Here is a 22,524-nt window from a genome sequence, read left to right on the forward strand (position 1 = left end):
GTGATACATTGTTCTTATCACTTTTATTATTATCACAGCACTACCCAAAAATATGGTGATAAAACTTGATGATCCCTATTAAAGGAGTATTCTCCAATATTTACTAACTATAGGCATTTGGTCCGCTCTAGTTCAAAATGGAACCTCGAACTGGATTGTTTTTACACGTACAGATTGTATTAAATGTAGTTCGTGACATTTCATTTGTAAGAATCCAAAAAGACCAATTGTATTAAACCAGACAACTTGACATGAGGCCCAGCTTAAATACTACATCAACTAGACAGCTCAAACCTGGATATAATTACTCAACAAAAATTAAATCTATAAACTCCCCCTTTTTAAAATTAAAACTGCGCAACGTGCTTGTTTGGTAAAACTGTACTTCCATTTAGATAAAAAAAAATTATACCTACTTCTAGCACCGCTTATCTTACCGATAACCTGCCAAATTTAACTAAAACTGGGACTTTTTTGGAGAGGGAATTCACTCCGTCACGATTGTAAACAAACACACGGTCGCCACCGCGTGCTCAAGAGTGGCGCGCGCTGCTCGGTGTCCCGGATGATGCTCGCACCGGAAGAGAAGGGGGCAGCTCTCAGCCATCTTGTGGCAGCATCCAGCGAGTCGGTCGCATCAAGCCTCGTAGAATCGGAGGTGAATCCCGTAGAAGGGGCGCCATCATGCCCGGACACTTGCAAGAAGGCTTCGGCTGCGTCGTAACCAACAGGTTCGACCAGCTATTGGACGACGAATCCGACCCGTTCGAGGTCCTGAAAGCGGCGGAAAACAAGAAGAAGGAGGGGGCCGCTGCTGGGTCCACGAAAACCGCGGCTCAAGCCGCCAAGCAGCCGAAGAAGGAGTCCCAGAAGGACAGGAAAAACCCTCTGCTGGACAAAAAGGAAGAGTCTCAGGCGCCGGTTCCTCTGAAGAAAGAAGGTAAAATGTGGCTGCCGCGTTAAGGTTTATTTTTAGTCTCATTTCCAACTGTCATGTGCGGCTCCGCTTAGCCACATTAGCTGCAGCTGGGAGGTCAACATGGACCCTGGGCTGTTGTTATTAGAGGACAGGCGGCTACGAGGGGAGCCTAACGCGCCTGTCGGAGGAATGGTGGGTTAAAAGGTAGAGGTAAAGCCAGCTCTGAAGTCCGGAGCAGCCTGGCTGCGCGTGTCGCAGATGAAGCTTCCCTCCAGCATCCGAGTGGAAGGCGCAGTGTTGGGTTACGGCGATGCTTCCGCACGCGCCGCTGCTACAGGCTTTGCAAAGCAAATGTGAAAGATGCACACTTGCTGCTGCAAACGGAGCTCTTCCAACTTTTTATTGTCGACCCAAAATAACTTTGAAAAGCTACAATAATTACGTCAGTGCTCACAGCGTTTGATCTCTTACAGGAATCAGGCGGGTGGGCAGAAGACCGGACCAGCAGGGTCAGTCCGGACCCCAGCATCAGGGCGGGCAGGGCGAAGGTCGACCCGCGGATAAGAGGCCGGACCGGAGACCTCCCCGGGAGCGGCGCTTCGAGAAGCCCGCCGAGGACAAGCCGGAGGGAGGCGCAGACTTCCCTGTAGACAAGTGAGACGCTGATCTGCATGGGGGGGAGTGCTGTGCTGTGCATGGAGGTGTTACTGGGAACCAGCCTCAAGTTTGGTTCAGCCGGTTTTTCCAGTGAGGAGAGAAACATAAAAACAAGCTACAGAGAGGTTTTTATGAAGATATCAGGGCTTATTAACGTCATGTGATGTAAATTAAAACTAAGGTGACATAACATTTCCTCTGCATGTCCAGGTTTGGGGAAGTCGCATAAAACTCTTGATTTAAGTAAAGCCACATTGATCAGGTCCAGATAATGGCAGCGCCAATCCAGTACTTTCACTTCCGATACCGATATGTGAGGTTTAGTATCGGCCCATACCGATGCGATCCAGAAAAACAGTGCTGGTTTTTAAACACAGTCGTAACTGTACTGAATTACAAGTTTGTTTCGTAACTCTGCAATAGTTTAACTAGTTTGGTCAAACAAGTAAAAAATAAACTGCAACAAACTTTTTATGAAAGTTTTTGCAGAAAGCAAAGACTTAGAATGAATAGATCTACCCTTACAGATTGGGGACATTGTCACCGATACCCAATCTAGAATTTTTTCCTATATTGGGACCGATGCAGATATTAATATCAGATCAGTGAATCTCTAGTTCAGATCTTTATTCATGTCCAAAGGGGAAATTAATTTTACAGCAACTCGCAGTAGAAACGACAACAAACCAACAGTCAATATTTAACCAGAGGGGTGTGACCTTGAGTTAAATATTAACTATTAATAAACCTTTAGCCAATTAGAAGTTAAAAAGACAAAAGTGGTTTATTATTCTCCTTTTAGCAAGACGCTAGCGTCCTTTTAGCAAGATGCTAAAAGGAGAATAAGCTGTGCTTAATTCTTCAAATGTGAAATCCTCTCGCTTTAAGAGACAACAAAATAAAAATAGAAACTGTATTGTGGTTGTTTTTTTTTTGTGATTGTCCCATCAGGCCTTCTGGAGACAGGCCTCCCAGGGGTCGCGGCGGCGGCCGGGGGGGGCGAGGCGGACGAGGACGCGGCATGGGCCGCGGCGAGGGCTTCGACTCGCGTGGGAAACGGGAATTCGACAGACACAGCACCAACGACAAATCGTGAGTGAAGCGTTGCACTGTTAAAAAGCGACTTGGCAAGTAAGATGGAATGTGTTAACCTTAAGTCAACAGATGCTTGTTGTTTAACGTTTGTGTGAGAGAGCGATGCTTTCACAGTAAGTGAAAAATGTATGCCTGTTTTTCTTCGAGAGGTAAATAATCTTACCATGTCAGACAAAATGAATTTATTCTGCTTTGGGTAAAATATTTACACGGAGATGCATCTGCAGATTTCTGAGTGTCAAACACCAATTTTACCTCTTTCAGATTGAGCTGAAGGAGCTGTGTATACAATCAGCATTTAAATAAACTTTTAACTAGTTTTCCAGTCATGAACAGTGGCTCCTAATGTAAATGTAATATTTACATTAGGAACTAGGGGTGGGCAATATGCACTGAAAGTTTTAATTATCATAATATTTTCCAGATGGTATAAAGAAATGGGACTTGTATCACTAAAATGCACACAGTAACTGCATTAGATATTTTTTTTTAAGTTATTGATGTTTATTGAATAATATCAATTAAAAACAGGGGAGAAAAATAATAAACTAACAATCCCAACAATAAGGACAGTTTTGGGGAGAGTTAAGCATCATCAATGTTTACAGCTGGTTGTGACGGCAGCGAATCAAAACTCTTGTAAGAAATTTATCACAATAAATAATACAATAAACACCCACCCCTATTAGAAACAGGTGATGTCATGTGTTGGTGTTAATTGTTTTAAACTAAAACAACATGATGACTGAGTGGACATTTTAAACTGTTTTATTTGTGGTTAACGTGGTTAACATAGGGATCTGTTACAAAAAAACCCTTTTAACTCCTTCGGTAACCACTTCCACACCGAAGAGCTTTTATATGTGTGCGTTCTGTGTGAGTGGAAACATGATGCTTTCAAAAAGAGTCTCTTTGAGGTTACTTGAAGCAATTTTTCATAGTGTGTGTGATCTGCATGTAGAGCTCAGTTTTACAGTGTCCATACCGACACCGGAATCTGTATGTTTTCTAAATTCTCAGGTCTGGATAAGCACAGGAAAGGAAAATGAAGTATGGAAAAGTGTTTGCTTCCAAAGATTATTTTATCATTATTATTCCTTTCTACAACTTTTGTTTCAATTTCTGAAAATCAACTGGTCTATTTTACTGGATTTTGCTTAAACGGAACATTTAAGCAATCAGATTTGTGGATGTAGCAGAACCCACACTTACTTAAAATGAAAGGACCTTTTTCTAGTGCTTTTTTTCCCTCTCATTTATGACCTTTTCCGAAAATAAACATAGAAGCTCTGAATTTTTATCTCTTTCCACACTTTTCTGGCTTATTTGACTTCCTCCTTTAAATAAATGCTCCTTTCCTCCTTTTTCTTACCCAGTTCAAAAACCGAGGAGAAGCGCGGCGGCTCCGGCTCGCACAACTGGGGCACGGTGAAGGATGAAGTGAGGTGAGTGATTTTTTAAAATTTATTTATTTATTTTCAAAACAAACAGGGACACTGAATCGCTTTGCTCGCTGCTTCGCTTGGTGCCGTCGCCTACGAAGCGCTTCTATTTTCGGTACAAACACACAAGCGGCGGTTTTGATGTCGCACACGTGGCGGGATGGAGGAGGTCGAACATGGAACAGTTTTAGCTTTTTAACATTTTGGGATTCTGTTTAGAGCAGAAGTACGCTGGGAGAGTTGACAAAGTGCTTCGCTTTCAGTGAGGCCGAACAGACCGCCGCCCCAGAGCCGACTCCGGAGGGAGAGGAAAACGCGCCCGCCGGCTCCGAGAACAAGTAAGAGTCGCAGAGCAGCGCAGAACCCTCTTAACGGTCAACACCATGTTCTCTTAGGACGTAGATGAAGCAGAGTGAGGACCGAGTTCCCACACAGCTGTTTTCATTTTTTTTCTTCCAGAGAGAACGAGGTGGAAGAGGTGAAACAGGAAGGCCCCAAAGAGATGACGCTGGACGAGTGGAAGGCCATGCAGGACAAGGAGCGCACCAAGGTGGAGTTCAACATCCGCAAGCCCAACGAGGGAGCCGACAGCCAGTGGAAGAAGGGATACGTGCTGCACAAGTCCAAGAGCGAAGACGTAAGCGAGCGTTCTGCCCAAGATAGTTTGTTCCCAAAGGGCACTGATTGATTCCCTCTATTTTAAGCGATCGGTTGATACGTGCGTGAGAAAAAGATCTTATCTACCTCTGCAAAGGTCTGAAAAGCAAAACACAAGCTGCGTTTCCGTTGACTATAAAGTTGTGCTAATTGAAATTACGAAAATAAATTTGCTTAATGGAAACGCCAGTTTCGAGGGAAAAAAACATGTATAAAAGGCTTCTGTGCTAGATGGAGGTGGTTTTTCAGCCATATTGACGCAGATGTATTTTTGCAAAACTGCAACGGGAACACTTTTGTTTTTTTGTATCACATGAGTCGCATGATGTTACTACTGGCGAAAATGACGAAGAAGCCGACAGGAAGTACTAGGAGGATGATGGATTGTTTTTTGATTTCTGACTGCACCAGCAGTTGTCACGGCATCACACAGATCGTAAAACGTTCTGTCATTCAAAAGTGTTGAATCCGTAGCTCTTCTGTAAAATCGCAGATGCGTCATTAGCTGCTCCAACTGATAAGACGCCGACGTCTCCTCCGATTGGCCGATGGATGTTGAGCTTCGGCGCCGTATATGAATATATTTCATGTAACTCTTTACGTCCGTCACTGCCCTGATTTTTGATAAATTATAAGAACAAACTTATGCAACTGTGATTTTAATTGCACCTCTTATGTAGTGTAAACACCACAATTGCAAAATGTATATTTTTCAACATTAGAAGACTTGGGGGGGGGGGGAAGAGTCCTGTAACTCTTTGTTCCAAGTTATTGAGTTAAATCGGGCGATAAATTGAGTTACCTTACTTCTGTGATGTTTCTGACCTTGCGATAACACAGGAAAGCAAAAAAGAAAATCGGAATCGGCGGGTCAGGCTTTTTTAAGATCGGTGCACCACTAGTTTCTCCTGTTGTTGCTACTCAGACCAACAGCTAGTTTTCCCTCTTGTCTTTGTAATGAGATGACATCATGAGCAACTCCAAAAGTCCAACATACTGTCAAGTTTTCCTCCTTCTGAGACTTTTTTTTTTCATGTGTTTTGTTTTGTAGGTAGAAAAGAAATAGGCCAAAGTTTATTTTTGTTGTCTTTTCCAGAGGCCTGTTGGTGCTTTGATCGACGCGTCGGAACCAGAAGCAGAACCTCATGCTCTATTCAACAAGGTAATCAGCCACATGTACACTGAAAACATTTATCAGTGACTTATTAGGGAAAAACCATTTATCAAAAAACTTTTTTGATCATCGTACGCTACTATTCTACCAGCAGGGCGCCGCCGACGAGTCCTCCGACCACCATTTCCGCAAACCAGCCAACGACATCACATCCCAGCTGGAGATCAACTTCGGAGACCTGGGGCGCCCCGGGCGCGGGCGTGGCGGCGCCCGCGGGGGCAGAGGGGGCCGCGGCGGGGGAGGCAGCCGGACGGCACGCGGGGGAGGACGTTCCGAAAAGGTAACGACAAAAGCCACCGCTAAAAAAAAAGACAAAGAAAAAAAAAAAAAGCATGAGCAGGAAATAAGAGCGGTGAGGTGGAAAAGTCACCGTGGAAACAACAAAGCAGTTCAGCCATTCAGAAGTGGCTGGCTGACCTCAGGCCGGCTGGGTCAGTGGAAGGTCAGCAGAAGCAGGCTTTGGAACGCAATCAGTTCACACATGTTGTGTTTAGGTTTTGCAAGTTTTGCAAAGTGAGATTTATTTTTATTTTATTTTTTAGGTAACTGTAGGTTTGACTGTGACTGAATACAAATATATGGGACATCAGTCACACAAAGAAATGTGATTTGCATCACTAAACTGCGCACAGTAACTGCATTTAATCTTCACTTATTAATTGACTTTTTTATTTATTGATGTTTATTGATTCTTTAAATAAAGAAACAGTGAAGAAAAATAGTAAAACTGACAATCCCAACAACACAGACAGTTTTGGACGGGGTTAAACATCGTTGACTGGAATTTATAGTTGCAACGATGAATCAAAATTCTTCTCATGATAAGAAACTAATTACAATAAACGATACGATAAATGCCCATCCCGAACCAGGACTGATCAGCTGATCAGAATTTTGCGGCCAGGTTCTGGCGTTCGGTTTTTCTATCTGAATTTATTATTTATTATTATTTATTTATTTATTTCGAACAGACTTTAAAACAATCAAAGAGAAAATAAAATAAAATGGAATGAAACAAACTTAAGAAATAAAATATGAAACAAATTATTATGCCCATGTGACATGCAAAATTTTCTGTTCGAAAAGGAGCAGGTAGAAGATACATCTTATAATGTCCTGCCCCTTTCCTACTTGTCAATGTATTTACAATGAACTGTCATAACATCAAAAAGAACATTTTTTTCCATTTTTCATCATGTATAACTATACAAAATTATTTTAAGTACTATTTATATCATCAATTACATTATAGCCTATTGGATATTAAACATCTTATACAGCATATTTTGAAATGAGCTCTGCTTTAATCAGCTTTTTAAATTGGTTTACATTTGTAATTTGTTTTAACTCATCATTCAATCCATTCCAGACATTTACTCCACACACAGATAAACAAAAACTCTTCCTGGTTGTTCTAATATGTTGTTTTTTAAAATATCCTTCACCTCTTAGATAATAACCACCCTCTCTGTCAGCAAACATTTCCTGTATACTGTGTGGAAGTTTTTGATGTCTGACCTTAAACATGAATTGTGTAGTTTTAAATGTTACCAGGTCCCAGAATTTCAGTATCTTTGATTTAATAAATAACTGGTTTGTGTGTTCCCAGTATCCCACTTTATGTAATATTCGGATGGATTGTTTTTGTAAGAGGTATAATGGCTGTAAATTTGTTTTGTATGTATTCCCCCAGACTTCCACACAATATGTCAGATGTGGTGCAATGAGTGTATTATATAGAATAAACAAAGATTTATAGTCTAATACGAAGTTAATTCTTCTTATAACAGCAACACTCTTGGCTATTTTAGATTTTACTTGTCCGATGTGTGGTTTCCAGCTGAATTTATTATCTAATGTGACACCCAAGAATTTTATTTCATGTACTTCTTCTAAATTAACACTGTCAATTGATATTTTAATTGGATTATTTTCCTGTTTTTTATTGTTTCCGAATATCATAAATTTGGTTTTATCTAAATTTACAAATAATTTATTGTTTTTGAGCCAATGCTGTAATTTTTCTATTTCTGTGTTGATCACTTTAGAGAGTTGTTGAATGTTTTCTCCGGTACAGAAGATACTTGTATCATCTGCAAATATAATGTATTTTATAAGATTTGATATTTTGACTATGTCATTTATATACAAAATGAACAATTTGGGTCCCAAAACTGATCCCTGCGGAACTCCACAAGTTATGTTGAGTACGTCTGATTTTTGACCATCTAATTCTACAAATTGTTTCCTTTCTCCAATGTAGCTCCTAATCCAGCTTAATGGCACCCCTCTAATGCCATACCTTTCCAGTTTTTTTAATAACATGTCATGATTGATGGTATCAAAAGCTTTTTTAAGATCCAGAAATACACCAATTGCACATTTCTTTTTATCCATATTGTCTATAATTTCTTCTGTTAATGCCATCAGTGCCATCGAAGTTGATCTTTTTTCTCTAAAACCATACTGACAATCAATCAGAATGTTTTGCTTTTCAATGAAATTATCCAACCTATTACTAAAAACTTTTTCTAGTATTTTTGAAAATTGACAGAGGAGTGACACTGGTCTATAGTTGCTAATTATATTCTTATCTCCAGATTTAAATAGAGGAATAACCTTCGCTATTTTCATTGCATTTGGAAATGTTCCAGATATGAATGACAAGTTGCAGATGTAAGTTAGAGGATCTGCCACATCATCAATTATCTGTTTTATAAGTGACATGTTAATGTCCTTCCAGTCCATTGATTTTTTATTGTTGCATTGATTAACTATTTCCTTAATTTCAATTTTGTCTACTGGTTTCAGGTACATAGATGATGTATTTTGTTTAATACATATTTCCAATGAATCCACATCCAGTGGGTTTGATTTATTTATTTGTTCTGCTAACGAAGGCCCTACATTTACAAAATATTCATTAAATCCATTTACTATCCCAACTTTTTCATTCAGGGTTTTATCATTATAAATAATATATTTAGGGTGAGTAGTATTAGAAGAATTTTTTCTTATCAAGCTATGTAAAGTTTTCCAAATTCCTTTAATGTTTAGTTTATTATTTTCTAATATTTTAGAATAATAATCTGTTTTACATTTTCTCATAATAATAGTTAATTTATTTTTATAAGATTTATATTTTTGTTCTGCTTCAACCGTTTTATATTTTATAAATTGTTTATATAGATTATTCTTTTTCTTACATGCATTATGTATGCCTTTTGTAATCCAAGGCTTATGTTTGTTTTTTTGCCTGTAATTACAAGTTACAATTGGACAGTTTTTATCATAAAATGCTTTAAATATTTTGGTGAATATGTCAAAAGCCTTATCAATATTTCTTTCTTCATACAACACTTTCCAGTTCTGTGATTGTAAATCGTTTCTTAATGCTCTTATTGAGTCCTCTGATATTATTCTTTTGTAAGTGATGTTTGTGACCTTGTTTATTTTTCTGCAAACATCTTCAAGTATAACAAACACTGGTAGATGGTCACTGATATCATTTATAAGAAGTCCACTTCTCAATTTACTTTCCATATAATTAGTAAATATATTGTCAATCAGGGTTGAACTCTGTGTTGTTATTCTACTTGGTTTAGTAATTAGTGGATATAAACCTAAACTATATATAGAGTCCATAAAGTTAGATGTACTTTTAACCATATGTGGATTCAACATATCAATATTAAAGTCTCCACAGATGAAAATTACCTTTTGATGCATCTTAGCAAACAATGTTTCCATGTAATTTGTAAAGATGTCAGTATCAGATGCCGGTGCTCTGTACACACAGCTGACCATTATATTTTTCTGCTTCTCAAATTGGATTTCAATAGTAATGCATTCCATAACTTCATCAATTGACACTGACATTTTTTCTAGCATCTTATATTTTAGATCATTCTTAATGTACAAAGCAACACCTCCACCTTTTTTATTCTTTCTGTTAATGTAATTGAACTCATACCCCTCCAGTGGGAAATCTACTCCCTTCTCATAAGTGAGCCAGGTTTCTGTTATTGCTATGACGCTAAATGACCTTTTTAGTTGATGTAAATATTCTTTTATTTTGTCATAATTTGCATAAAGGCTACGGCTATTGAAGTGAATAATTGACATTTCTTGATCCGAATTATAGCATTGGCTATAGTTCTCATCAGTATAGTAATGGCAGTTGTCATTCAAACAATCAAGAAAATTGTTGTCGGGGTCAATATCTGTGTCTATGTTCATATGTATGTTTTCTTATCATCACTGGTTTTCAGAAAGTTGATCATGGTTACCCGGTTATCCTGTTTTACTGATATTTATCCAACTCTTCAATTTTTCTGATGAACAGTATCTTAGCTTCTTCCGGTGAACCGTTCAATTTGATATAGACTCTGCAGTTTGAGGTCCATGTTGATTGTATTTTTTTTTGTTTCCTGAGAAAACGTGCTTGTCTTGCTATATCTGCGTTTAGTTTGGTTAGATGCTCATTTATATAAACATTGGTTCCCTTTAATTTCCTCCCTTGTTTTAAGAGTTCATTTTTGTGTTTCCTGTTTGTAAATCTCATTACAATAGCTGGTTTAAGTCCTTTGTTTTTTTGTGGAAGTGGATGGCAAGCTTCAATGCCATTATTATCAATGCTGATTCCCTTATTGCTGAAGAATGATATTATCTGTTTTTCAAAAGTTCCTTGCTCTTCATCCCTTTCTTCGGTATTATTTGCTTCTGTAACAGCCCGGGCATATGATCGTGGCTTCATTTCCAACCCACTAATTATAACATCATTCATTCGACTGTATTGTTCCAAATCAGCCACACGATATTCCAGGAAGGCTATTTGCTTGTCTTTCTCTACATTCTGTCTCTTCAATTCTTTAACCTCCCCCATTAAGTTCATTATTAGTTTTTGTTGTTGTGAGATTGTTGCTATCTCACCAGACATGAAATCCAAGGATTTCTTTATCTCCTCAAACTCCTCCTCTGTCGTGGATCGACTTTGCTTCGTATTTCTTTTCGACATTTCCGTTTACTCTGAACAATTTGATGGTCCGGCGTTGGAGTTCCAGCTCAGGAGTTGCAGCAGCTGCCCTGCTTTGTTGCCGCCAGTCAGATATTGTAGTGGGAACCCAGCGTAGTCGCAGCCGCTAGGTGTTATCTCAGCAATAGCAGCCCAGCATTGTAGCCTTAGCTCAGGTATGGAGACCCACCTCAGATGTTGTAGCCGCCTACCAGGTGTTGCCGCCGCAACCCCCTCTCAGCGTTGTAGCCTCCGGTCAGGTGTTGCCGCCACAGCAGCCTCTCAGCGTTGTAGCCTCCGGTCAGGTGTTGCCTCCACAGCAGCCTCTCAGCGTTGTAGCCGCCGGTCAGGTGTTGTCGCCGCCGGTTTACTGGCTTATGTCCGATCAGTAGATCCTATTCCTTGACCAGCTCTTTGACGACGTTCTCCGCCTCCTCCTCAACAATCAGCTAGCTGGCTGTCATCAACAGACTGGGTTCTCCTGGAGGCCGGTTCTTCTTCTTAAAATCTTCTTGATTTTACTTTAAACCTTCCTGTGGTGTATTAAAGGTGCACCAATTTTCTTAATTTTGGGAGATTGGCAATCGGCCAATATTTGCATCCGAAAGCGATAATTTTTATTTTTTTTATGTCATAATTGTCACGAGGTGATTCTATAATGTTTTGCCTCAAAGCAAGATGAATATAAATGTTCACTAGAGTTTTCAGTTGGGTTGCACTGATAATTTGACCTTCACTTCTTTAACTTTGGGTGTTTAAAAATATTCACCCCCCTTTCACCAACTTTATTGCTATATTTAGGGACTTTTCAGGCAAAAGCAAATTGGAGTCGGGCTTTTTAAATATCGGTGATCGACCAGAGAACCGTCGTCGGTTCATCCATGGAATTATTACGACTTTATGTTGGTAAAATTAAGACTTTAATCTTTGCCTCCTTTTTTGTTCTCGCATTATTATGGCTGTACTCTGTTGGTATCGCTTATTCTAGTGTTTTACTTTACTTTACTTTACTACTCCTCCAACTTTATTCTTGTTACATAACTACTTTTTTATTGTCACATTTTTGAGGTGTTTTTGTCTGATAATATTATGACTTTATTCTCTAAATGAATAAAGTAATTTAGACTTTATTCTTCTTGATCTGACTCTGACACTAGACCGTAACTTTGTAATTTGAGATGTGCAGCAGATGTTCAATAATTTGTACCTTAACTTCCAGTTGTTAAATAAACTGGAAAATAAAAATCAAAATTAAATGCAGCGATTACGCTTTAGAGCTTGTGTTAGAAAGTCACTCCAAACTCCAGGGAAGCGGTTCAAGCTTCGTCCTGCAGCCAAAGCTTGAGATTATTCAGCAACGGTTACATTCTGAAACTTTTTTTTTAATTTTTTTTTTTTTTTTTTTTTTGACGCCTAAATGTTGTGTTGTGTGTTTGTCCCGCCAGGCCAGCGGAGCGTCAGTCCCCAACGTGGACGATCCCGAGGCCTTCCCGGCCCTGGCCTGAAGACGGCGTCTTTTCCTCCACCAGCCCACCCATCTGCCCTTCCGGGGGCCCCTCCTCTACGAGGCTTGCATGCTTACCACATCTTCAAGTATATAAGGATAAAAAAAAAAAAAACAGTAAAAAAAATCAAATAAAACAAAACCAAAAAAAAAGGCAGACTGACATCCCACACCAGAGGACTCGAGTTTTATCGGTTTTAAAGAAAAGACAAAAAAAACAACAACCAGATGGAAAAAGGACCTCTTGTTACACTGAAGTTTTGTATTTAGGAACATGAAAGCAGGGATGTTTTTATTTTTCCCCCCCTCTCAGAGATCATGCATACTTCATTAATATTTTTGTGCTGCTTGAATTCCTGCATTTCAATTCTGCAGTTTGGTTGAAGTGTGAACATTGCTTTCCTTTCAAAAGCTTTTTTTTTTTTTCTTTGTTTCTTTCTTTTTGCCTCCCCACCTAATGACTTCAGCACAGTATTAGGTCATCTGTAGAAAAGACTTTCTACTGGCGTTCCCCTCTGACCCCCCCAGTAATACACACTGATGTGGTAGTGCTACACTACATAAGAAACGTGTGCTAGATGTCTGAAGTACAGCTTAACTTAGGTTTTAAAGTGTAAATAGTGGCCTCCTGACTACCCATCGCCTCGCCAGGCACAAATCCAAGATGGGGGAACCAGCAAAGTGACTTCATACGACAGCTTGGTATTTTTCTGCTTCTTGTGCAGTGAAGGTCAACGCCTCTTTTCTTCTTCTTCTTCTTTTTAATAGTGGACCAGTGGTTAGTAATGTTTGTATCCCCTGATCCAGATGTGCTACCTGTGTTTTCAGGGCCCAATGTATTTTAAGGCTGGTCCTCCTAGGTCATACGGACTGTACAAATTTGTACCTTCAGGACCACTAAGCAAATGTTTTTGTTTATTTTGTGGTGTGTGTGTGTGTGTGTGTGTGAGACAGAATGTGAGAGTTTTGACAGCTATTTACGTAGAATTTGAAGTATTCCTCTGCTCTGAACTTTGCCATTCTTTTACAGAAAGACGGGAAGTTCTCGCCTGAAATAGTGAGAAGTGATTAAGACGTAGATGGACCACGGACATATCTTCAGAGCTCGAAGCACTTGTTTTTTTGTTTGTTTTTCTTTAAATCACCAACTGTCCTTTGAAGTTTTATTTTTTTGCAGTTGAAAGTCCTTTTGTTTTTCTTTATCAACAAGTGCGGACTCATCGTTGCGTTGTGTTCAAGAAACGTCAGCCGTCATTGTGGAACAATCATCGGGCCACAGAATGTAATGTAAGCTAATGGTGCCTTCAGCCGCCTGTGTCGGTGTTGACAGCGAGCTTTTTTTTTTTTTTTTTTTTTTTTTTTTTTTTTTTTTTTTAATTACACCCCCATGGTCTTAAAGACACAGGGGCTATTCGAGCCTGCAAATTTTGTACCATGAGCGCAGTCTGGCCAGGTCGCAGTGATTCCGTGTGCGCTTTTTTTTTCTTTTTTTCCCCCCCTAGCCTCTCCAACCGTGACATCTGCCGCGCACTTCCAGAGCGTTGTGCTAAGACCGCAGGAGGGTTAACGAAAATCAGCATACTTAGAATTCGGTTCGAGGTCAGCGCGGGAGAGATGGAAGGCGTCGGAAACACGGGGGGGAAGTTAAAGCTTTACATTTTGTGCTCTATAAAGGCTCACTGGCGTTGCGCCAATACAGACGGCTGGAGCAGATTTCTCATTTGACTGTTTGAGCCACATGACTATGAAACTTTCTCTATAAACATCCCTGTTCCAATAAAGTGCTCTAGAGGTGTGACTGGTCCGCTTCATGGTTTTTGGGTTGGTTTGAATCAGTGCTGTGTTCCTGACTACTTCTTCTTCAGGTGTTTGGACCAACCATGCCTCTTTGAGGGCATTTTGCAGCTGTTTTAGTAACTTGTTTTTTAAGCTCATTTTCCCTACTCTAAGATTATACGGTTGCTTGTTGTTATTTTGGTTTGGCTGGGAGTCCTAATTTATCACATTTCAAAATGGCCAACTGATTCCATTGACTTTAAAAAAATGGAGTGTAAGTCGGTCATTAAAAGGAAGGACTCGTATCTGAAATGAACCTTTCAGTTTGACTGGACTCCATCTTAAATAGTTTTTTTGCTCATTGAGTAACATTTTATCGTGTAGGTCGGACATTTGACTGTGTTGGTCAAAAAGTAAAGAACTTCCTTAATTGACTTGAATCTACAAATATGAACCTCTTATGCGTAATGTCCTGGCAAACCGTACCAAGGAACACCGTCTGGATGCAGGTTTTAAACTGGTTCCCCAATGACTTGGATGTGGTTAACTCGAATGACATAAAAAAAAAGGTTTATATATCATGTTAACAATTTTCAGATATTTTTTTTTTTACTACAAAATGTTTGACATTGTAAAAATTAACAGTCTTGAGTCAGTTTCTCACCAAACAGAATCTCCAAAATCCAAAGAAAGCAGTTTATTTATATAATGCATTATATGTTTTCTACATCGAAGTTTGTGTTTATCTAAATTATATTTATCATAATTATTGCTAATTGAACGTATTTGCACCACAGTGTTTGACTTTAGATATTACAGTCAGTGTTGCCGCTCAGTCAACTCATTTTATTCTTGCCCCCCCCTCGGCTGCTACGCGCATGCGCAGGAAGAAACTGTGGGAAGGCTTCCGCCTCGACTTACCTCTACGGTCGTTACGTAGACGATGGCTGAACTCCACAGACGCCGAAACGAGCGCGGCCGCGGCAGCCTGCCAGCCGCGGGCGCATCCTCACCCTCCTCCGGAGTCCAGGGGGAAACATCTGGAGACCCCCCCACAGTGTTCGCGAAACTGCTCGCCGCCGCATTTTATGGGGTCAGCTCGTTTCTAATCGTCGTCGTCAACAAAAGCGTCCTCACCAACTACAGGTAAAAAGGTCAAAGTTCAGAGAAGCAGAATGTAGGCGCGAGCGCGGCGGATTAATTGCTAATACCGGACTGAGCAAGTAAGGCGGAAACAAGAAAATGGACTTCCTAATCAATATAAGCAGTAGTTACTCTACCAAAGTTTTTTTTGTTTTTTTTTTACTCAAATGTCCACTAAAAATACTAGCTTTACAAAGTAGCGTACTTTAACTAGTTTTAAAGAGTTGTCATCTTATGTTTAACCCAATAGCTTTAAATCATCTAGCTGATAACCACATGCACATTGTTTCAGTGCAAATATTTGTAATATGTTTTATTTCACGTTTTCCTGCTTTTATTTTATTTTTTTAAATATCACCAGTTAGCTTATCCAAATTATGGGCCACCTGAGAATACTTTTGTTTTTTGTTGTCGTAAACGTCATAAAATGGTTATTTTTGCATTGTTAGCATAAAATGACATTATGATCATGGAAAACTATAAATTTGATCATAATTTGATGTCATGAAACCATCATAAGTAGCACATAATTATAAAGTGGGGGCGGAAAATTCTAAGTGGTGTCTTTTTCTTTTCGCATCGTCGGTGTTGCCCTGCTTTGTCTTTCAAACAAAATTCCAATAAACTAGTTGAAAGCTTTTGGTTGCAACATGAAAAATGAATAGTATGAATGTTTTTGGAAGATACTGTGAATCTTGGCTGTTCATGAAAAGGTTCATCCACATCTCTGAAGCCACTCTAGTAAATGTTGGCTGGCGTGTTGGTTTCACTGAGCCCCTTTGATGTTTTCCAGGTTTCCATCGTCAACATGTGTTGGGATCGGTCAGGTAAGCTCTTAAGCTGATGCTTTCCTGCCCATGTGACGTCATCGCCTCTGCTGTAACTTCCTGCTCTGATCTCTGCAGATGCTGGCCACAATCGTGGTCCTGAGGACCGGGAAGATGCTGGGTGTCATCGCATTCCCAGATCTGGACGTGACCATACCGGGCAAGGTGAGAAGGTCGTTTCCTCCAAGAACATTCCCAGGATCAATAATTAGACGTGATGTGTGTCGTCCCAGATGTTCCCTTTGCCTCTGCTGTACGTTGGGAATCAGATCTCAGGCCTCTTCGGGACGCAACGACTCAAGTGAGTCCCCAACACTCCCATCATATGAAGCCCGGTCTTGTCTTTAAATGTGACGCGGTTGCTTGTTCCCGCCATCTCAGCTTGCCCATGTTCACGGTTCTGAGGAGGTTCAGTATTTTTCTCACCATGGTGTTTGAGGGATTCCTGCTGAAGTAAGTCCAACCTCTGCATTCCGTCTGCACACATTGCCAGAACTTCTCCTGTTAAAGATGCATTCCAATCCCTTGCAGGAAGACCTTCTCCGCTTCCATAAAGATGACCGTGTTCACCATGATATTCGGTGCTTTTATTGCTGCGAGGTAAGACGACTCCTTGCGATCCACAGTGCATGTTTCCTGCCCTGTGCACGAGCACATATCTCACTCTGTGTTTGCCGTAGCGCCGACATAGCTTTCGATCTTGAAGGATACATTTTTATAATGCTGAACAACGTCCTGACAGCGGCTAGCGGGGCGTTTGTAAAGCAGAAACTGGATTCGAAGGTGAGCAGCAGCAGCAGCAGATCTGGAGCCTGGTTGATGAGGATGGTGAAAGAAACGTGGCTCTGTTGTCCTTATAGGAGCTTGGAAAATATGGGCTGCTGTATTACAATGCTTTGATCATGATCTTCCCTACGCTGGCATATGCATATTACTCCGGAGACTTGCAGATGGTAGGTGTTCTTGCAATATACACTCATAACGGACGAGAGAGGCTTTTAGGATTTATTCGAACCGTTTTACAAACGAACCTTTTACCTGCGGGGAATATTTATAGACCGGCCAACTTTAATTATATGTAAAAGAAAGAACAGAGTGCACAAGTATGAATTTATTGATTTTCTTATACCAAAGGCCGCCACACACTCAGGCGTACTGTGCACATTGGGTGAGCTGCGCAGACGCAGCGCACAATGTCCGCAGACAATTAAGATTTCGTAGTCAAGCGGACCAATTTCCTACATGTCTCGTGAGAAATTCCACAATCCGAATGGATGCTAGCACGTTCTCCACCGTACACCTGTTAGCGTTGCGTCCTCGACCTTATCAGCTTAGTGTTGCATACAAAGTGGTTTGATGGAACGCTGTTTCCGCCGAGCAATCTGCTGTGTGATCAATCTTAAAAATCTCCCTTTGCGCAGGGGTCTGCTTCGACTCTGCACTCGAGTACGCACGGAGTGAAGTATGCCAGAGTATGTTAAAGCCTTGAGCAATGAGCAAACTAAGGTTACGTCCGACCCAAGTCTGATGATTTTCTTTTATCCCATATCCAACTTTTTCTTGGCAGTCTGAACAACCCAATTCCGATCTATTTACTCCTAAGAAAATCTGATTTGTGCCACTTCATTATGTGGCTTTACATCGAATACGTACTTATGTAATGAAAAGTATCTGATGCTTATGATTACATCGGACACTACATCCACATTGGATGCAGTATCCGATGTTGAACTACATTAGATGCGTATCTGATTGTTTTCAAAGCGTTTGTTATCAGAACGGTCATGTCGCATTTTAATCGGCTTTTACGTCACTAAAGGGTTCTGTTTCCTAGAGATGAACATCTCATGTTTAAGTCGGAAATATGGGAGTCAATACCAGATAAGAAGCAAAAGACGTAATTGGAGCGTCATCATCTACAAACAAGTCATGTACCAGCACACGGTCAAAGGCCGCGGAGCGAGGAAGAAGACATTACCCTAAAAGCAACTGAAAGAATTCCTGAAGCCTCAGTCTTCTTACAGCAACAACACAGTAGCACCCCCCTTCCCCCATTATTAACATATGGAGCACAAATTTAGATGAAATTTTGAGTATTTCCGTTAGGGAGGATATCAAAAAATTCGATAGACATGTGCGCCCATTTCTGGTTCATCGTGTCACTGCAGGTGTGTGACCCAGCGACTCTGGGGAAAAAGAACGCTCAGATAAATCATCAAAAGTTCAAGATAAAGACAAAACGAATACTCAGGACGACTGTAAAATTTGCCGAAGCGTTTGTGTCCCTGTGATTGTGTGTGTTTGTGAACAGGGACTGGATTACGAAGGCTGGGCTGATCAGCTGTTTGTTGTGCAGTTTATCCTCTCCTGTGTCATGGGGTAACGTAGCTACACAAACTCTTGACGGTGTTGTTTAACAGACACCCGCATTCTATGAGGGGCCGTTTAGGACAAAATTTACGTTTTGTCCCTCACACACTACCAAAAACTCTCGCATACTCCAAAAAAATAGCCTCGCACACTCCAAAAAATTACGTTTTGTCCCTCACACACTACCAAAAACTCACGCATACTCCAAAAAATTACGTTTTGTCTCTCACACACTACCAAAAACTCTCGCATACTCCAAAAAAATAGCCTCGCACACTCCAAAAAATTACGTTTTGTCTCTCACACACTACCAAAAACTCACGCATACTCAAAAAAATAGCCACGCACACTCAAAAATTACTCACGCACATTCAAAAAATACTCAAATTGCGTATACACACACTACTAAAATGTCACACACACACCCACACAAACGTTAACTTTCTCGCTCACATACACTACTACCAGCTCGCGCACATACACACAAACGTTAACTTTCTCGCTCACATACACTGCTAACAGCTCGCACACACACAGACGTTTATCTCTCACATACACAAGACTAAAGTTGAACACACACACAGTACTAAGACTCGTTTTATGTATGTGTGAGAGCGAGACTTTTTATGAATGTGTGAGAGCGAGACTCTTTATGAATGTGTGAGAGCGACACTCTTTTTGAATGTGTGAGTTGTCACGGAAGAGGCGGGGCATAATTTTTTGGATCAAACTGCGCATGCGTAGAAACTATAAGTTTCGATTGTTGACTCACTGTATGTTCTATTACTTAGTATATTTGTGCTTTTAAATATATATAGAACGTTTAACTTTCTTGTAGATTAAATGTGCTATAGAAATAAATGAATCTGATTGATTGATTAAAAATAGCAAAATTGCTGTAGTACAATCTGTCCACTGGGTGCCAGATTGTAGCACTGCGGGCAGTCGTTGAATCGTTTAATGCGCCTGTCAAAGTGCTGGTTGCCTCCGGAGAAGATAGAATGGTGTTTAAAATGGCAGCTGCCTGACCAATTCTCTCTCGTTTCGAATTAGAGTTAGCCATGTTCGGTATAGCAAACTCTTTCTTCTTCGGCACTAGTTGGCGCCGGTTAATAATTCCTGTAATACTGGCACCCAGTGGACAGATTGTACTACAGCAATTTTGCTATTTTTAATCAATCAATCAGATTCATTTATTTCTATAGCACATTTAATCTACAAGAAAGTTAAACGTTCTATATATATATTTAAAAGCACAAATATACTAAGTAATAGAACATACAGTGAGTCAACAATCGAAACTTATAGTTTAGGATCTACGCATGCGCAGTTTGATCCAAAAATTATGCCCCGCCTCTTCCGTGACAACTCTCACACATTCAAAAAGAGTGTCGCTCTCACACATTCAAAAAGAGTCTCGCTCTCACACATTCATAAAGAGTGTCGCTCTCACACATTCATAAAAAGTCTCGCTCTCACACATTCATAAAGAGTCTCGCTCTCACACATTCATAAAGAGTGTCGCTCTCACACATTCATAAAAAGTCTCGCTCTCACACATACATAAAACGAGTCTTAGTACTGTGTGTGTGTTCAACTTTAGTCTTGTGTATGTGAGAGATAAACGTCTGTGTGTGTGCGAGCTGTTAGCAGTGTATGTGAGCGAGAAAGTTAACGTTTGTGTGTGTGTGCGCGAGCTGTTAGTACAGTGTATGTGCGCGAGCTGGTAGTAGTGTATGTGAGCGAGAAAGTTAACATTTGTGTGTGTGTGTGTGACATTTTAGTAGTGTGTGTATACGCAATTTGAGTATTTTTTGAATGTGCGTGAGTAATTTTTGAGTGTGCGTGGCTATTTTTTTGAGTATGCGTGAGTTTGTGGTAGTGTGTGAGAGACAAAATGTAATTTTTTTGAGTATGCGAGAGTTTTTGGTAGTGTGTGAGAGACAAAACGTAATTTTTTTGAGTATGCGAGGCTATTTTTTTGGAGTATGCGTGAGTTTTTGGTAGTGTGTGAGGGACAAAACGTAATTTTTTGGAGTGTGCGAGGCTATTTTTTTGGAGTATGCGAGAGTTTTTGGTAGTGTGTGAGAGACAAAACGTAATTTTTTGGAGTATGCGAGAGTTTTTGGTAGTGTGTGAGGGACAAAACGTAATTTTTTGGAGTATGCGAGAGTTTTTGGTAGTGTGTGAGGGACAAAACGTAATTTTTTGGAGTGTGCGAGGCTATTTTTTTGGAGTATGCGAGAGTTTTTGGTAGTGTGTGAGGGACAAAACGTAATTTTTTGGAGTGTGCGAGGCTATTTTTTTGGAGTATGCGAGAGTTTTTGGTAGTGTGTGAGAGACAAAACGTAATTTTTTGGAGTGTGCGTGTCTACTTTTTTGGAGTATGCGAGACTTTTTGGTAGTGTGTGAGAGACAAAACGTAAATTTTGTCCTAAACGGCCCCTCATAGCATTCTGCTAAGTCTTGCTTCTCCTCCTTCTGTGTGTTAATGCAGCTTTGTTTTAATGTACTCCATCATGCTGTGCACGCAGCACAACTCGGCGCTCACCACCTCCATCATAGGCTGCATCAAGGTAAGTCGCTTCTCTTTGCCAACGCTTTCTGGGAAGAGCCGGCGTGTCCATTAAGCACTTCCGGCAATTTCACCCCCAGAATATCCTGGTCACATACATCGGGATGGTGTTTGGTGGAGACTACATATTCACCTGGCTGAACTTCCTAGGGCTGAACATCAGGTAATCACCCGTACGGATTTAGCTGTTTGGGTTGGTCTGCGGAAGCAGCTTGAGGACACAGTCGGAAGAGAATTAAAACCGAGCTGCCAGGGACAAGCGAGCATGCTGCGGGATTCTCACATGTGAACAGCGAGTCTAACACTTGGATCACATTTTGTTCTTCCTTCCCATCAGCATTGCTGGGAGCCTGGTGTATTCCTATATCACTTTCACACAGCAGCAAAGCAGTAAGTAAGGTTTGAAATACCTTTAATCCTAATCCTGACGGAAAATCTCGTTTTAGTCTTTGTGGGGGTTCACATTGTATTAAGACCAAGACTATGTCTTGCTTATGATTACAGCTTCCAAACTTATAGCTTTAAACTGAAACTATACAAACTAGAATAGTGTAGGGGTGTATATCGGCTCCGATTTTTTTTTTCGGCCTGCATATATATTGACCAGTGAGGTCAATACACACACTGTGAAGTTTGGTAGTGGCAACAACACCCCTACCATGGAAGCTTAAACCAACTTCACTAAGCCTGGATTAAAACTGGTTGGAAATGTTCCTTCCACTGTTGGTCTGTCAGACAAAATCTCAGTAAGACACCTTGTGCTCTGGAGCAAAATGTGATAAAGTCAAAGGGATGTGAAGGCTTTATCTCGGCTTTAACCCATTCCTAGCTTATTACACTCTATGGCCTGCTAGTAGAGATCTTGCCAATTCTACGTTTTTAAAGTTGTTCCAGCCTCTTACTCCATTATGAAGGAGTTCTTTGTTTTAAGCGTCTCTCTGACCTCAAGCGTTTTTCCATCATTTTGAACAGAAAAGGCATAAATCCTGGAGTCCAAACCGAGTTGAAAAATGATGATCACCTGCTTTTGTCTGCAAACCTTAAGGAGAAAAGATCCAACCAGTGGGATTAATGTTTTAAAGATATGCTGTATGATCTGTTTATGATCTGTTAGCAGTAAAGAGTGTTTAGTGATACATCCCATCAATTTTTTATATGCAATTGTAAAAAAAAATGTGTTTTTATAATTAGAATCATTTTATTCTTGATTAAATTAGCCATTTAAATGTACATATTCAAACAGGACACCAATAAATGAATATTTTGTATTACAATACTCAGACTTCTGCTTCACTCTATCTGTGGCATGTATTAAAAAACTTGAATCCAGATCTTTATATTCAGGTTTTTGGAATGGTCTATATTTAATTA

The 22,524-nt window shown here is 40.2% G+C and overlaps 2 protein-coding genes across 4 annotated transcripts; both read left to right on the forward strand.

Moving 5' to 3' along the window:
* The first annotated feature begins 557 nt into the window (after positions 1-557).
* Positions 558-14,260, forward strand: LOC116721502 (plasminogen activator inhibitor 1 RNA-binding protein-like). 3 transcript variants are annotated; one of them, XM_032565282.1, is made up of 9 exons: positions 558-940; positions 1,393-1,573; positions 2,528-2,668; positions 4,048-4,116; positions 4,338-4,451; positions 4,573-4,750; positions 5,867-5,932; positions 6,039-6,224; positions 12,404-14,260. In XM_032565282.1, exons 1-9 carry the CDS (start codon positions 685-687, stop codon positions 12,461-12,463), a joined length of 1,251 nt encoding a protein of 416 aa, XP_032421173.1. In that variant the 5' UTR covers positions 558-684; the 3' UTR covers positions 12,464-14,260. The 3 variants fall into 3 exon arrangements, with proteins under 3 accessions (XP_032421173.1, XP_032421172.1, XP_032421174.1); XM_032565281.1 differs by having other exon boundaries at positions 559-940; positions 6,036-6,224; XM_032565283.1 differs by having other exon boundaries at positions 560-940; positions 4,377-4,451; positions 6,036-6,224.
* An 864-nt stretch (positions 14,261-15,124) lies between these two features.
* Positions 15,125-22,484, forward strand: LOC116721504 (UDP-N-acetylglucosamine/UDP-glucose/GDP-mannose transporter-like). The gene is made up of 13 exons (XM_032565286.1): positions 15,125-15,384; positions 16,175-16,208; positions 16,287-16,373; positions 16,442-16,509; positions 16,590-16,661; positions 16,740-16,808; positions 16,889-16,991; positions 17,069-17,161; positions 18,520-18,587; positions 21,076-21,154; positions 21,234-21,316; positions 21,491-21,543; positions 22,126-22,484. The coding sequence occupies exons 1-13, from the start codon at positions 15,182-15,184 to the stop codon at positions 22,134-22,136; spliced, it is 1,023 nt and encodes a 340-aa protein (XP_032421177.1). The 5' UTR covers positions 15,125-15,181; the 3' UTR covers positions 22,137-22,484.
* The last annotated feature ends 40 nt before the right edge of the window (positions 22,485-22,524 follow it).

This window comes from Xiphophorus hellerii, chromosome 6 (genome assembly GCF_003331165.1).
Source record: "Xiphophorus hellerii strain 12219 chromosome 6, Xiphophorus_hellerii-4.1, whole genome shotgun sequence".
Lineage (NCBI taxonomy): Eukaryota > Metazoa > Chordata > Actinopteri > Cyprinodontiformes > Poeciliidae > Xiphophorus > Xiphophorus hellerii.

Excerpts from the sequence above, each read along its gene's own strand:
- LOC116721502 (XM_032565281.1), top strand. The coding sequence starts at position 685 with ATGCCCGGACACTTGCAAGAAGGCTTCGGCTGCGTCGTAACCAACAGG. Across the intron at positions 1,574-2,527 it reads GCAGACTTCCCTGTAGACAA|GCCTTCTGGAGACAGGCCTC; the intron begins GTGAGACGCTGA and ends TTGTCCCATCAG. Across the intron at positions 4,452-4,572 it reads CCCGCCGGCTCCGAGAACAA|AGAGAACGAGGTGGAAGAGG; the intron begins GTAAGAGTCGCA and ends TTTTTCTTCCAG.
- LOC116721504 (XM_032565286.1), top strand. The coding sequence starts at position 15,182 with ATGGCTGAACTCCACAGACGCCGAAACGAGCGCGGCCGCGGCAGCCTG. Across the intron at positions 16,374-16,441 it reads ACGTGACCATACCGGGCAAG|ATGTTCCCTTTGCCTCTGCT; the intron begins GTGAGAAGGTCG and ends GTGTCGTCCCAG. Across the intron at positions 16,662-16,739 it reads TTTGAGGGATTCCTGCTGAA|GAAGACCTTCTCCGCTTCCA; the intron begins GTAAGTCCAACC and ends AATCCCTTGCAG.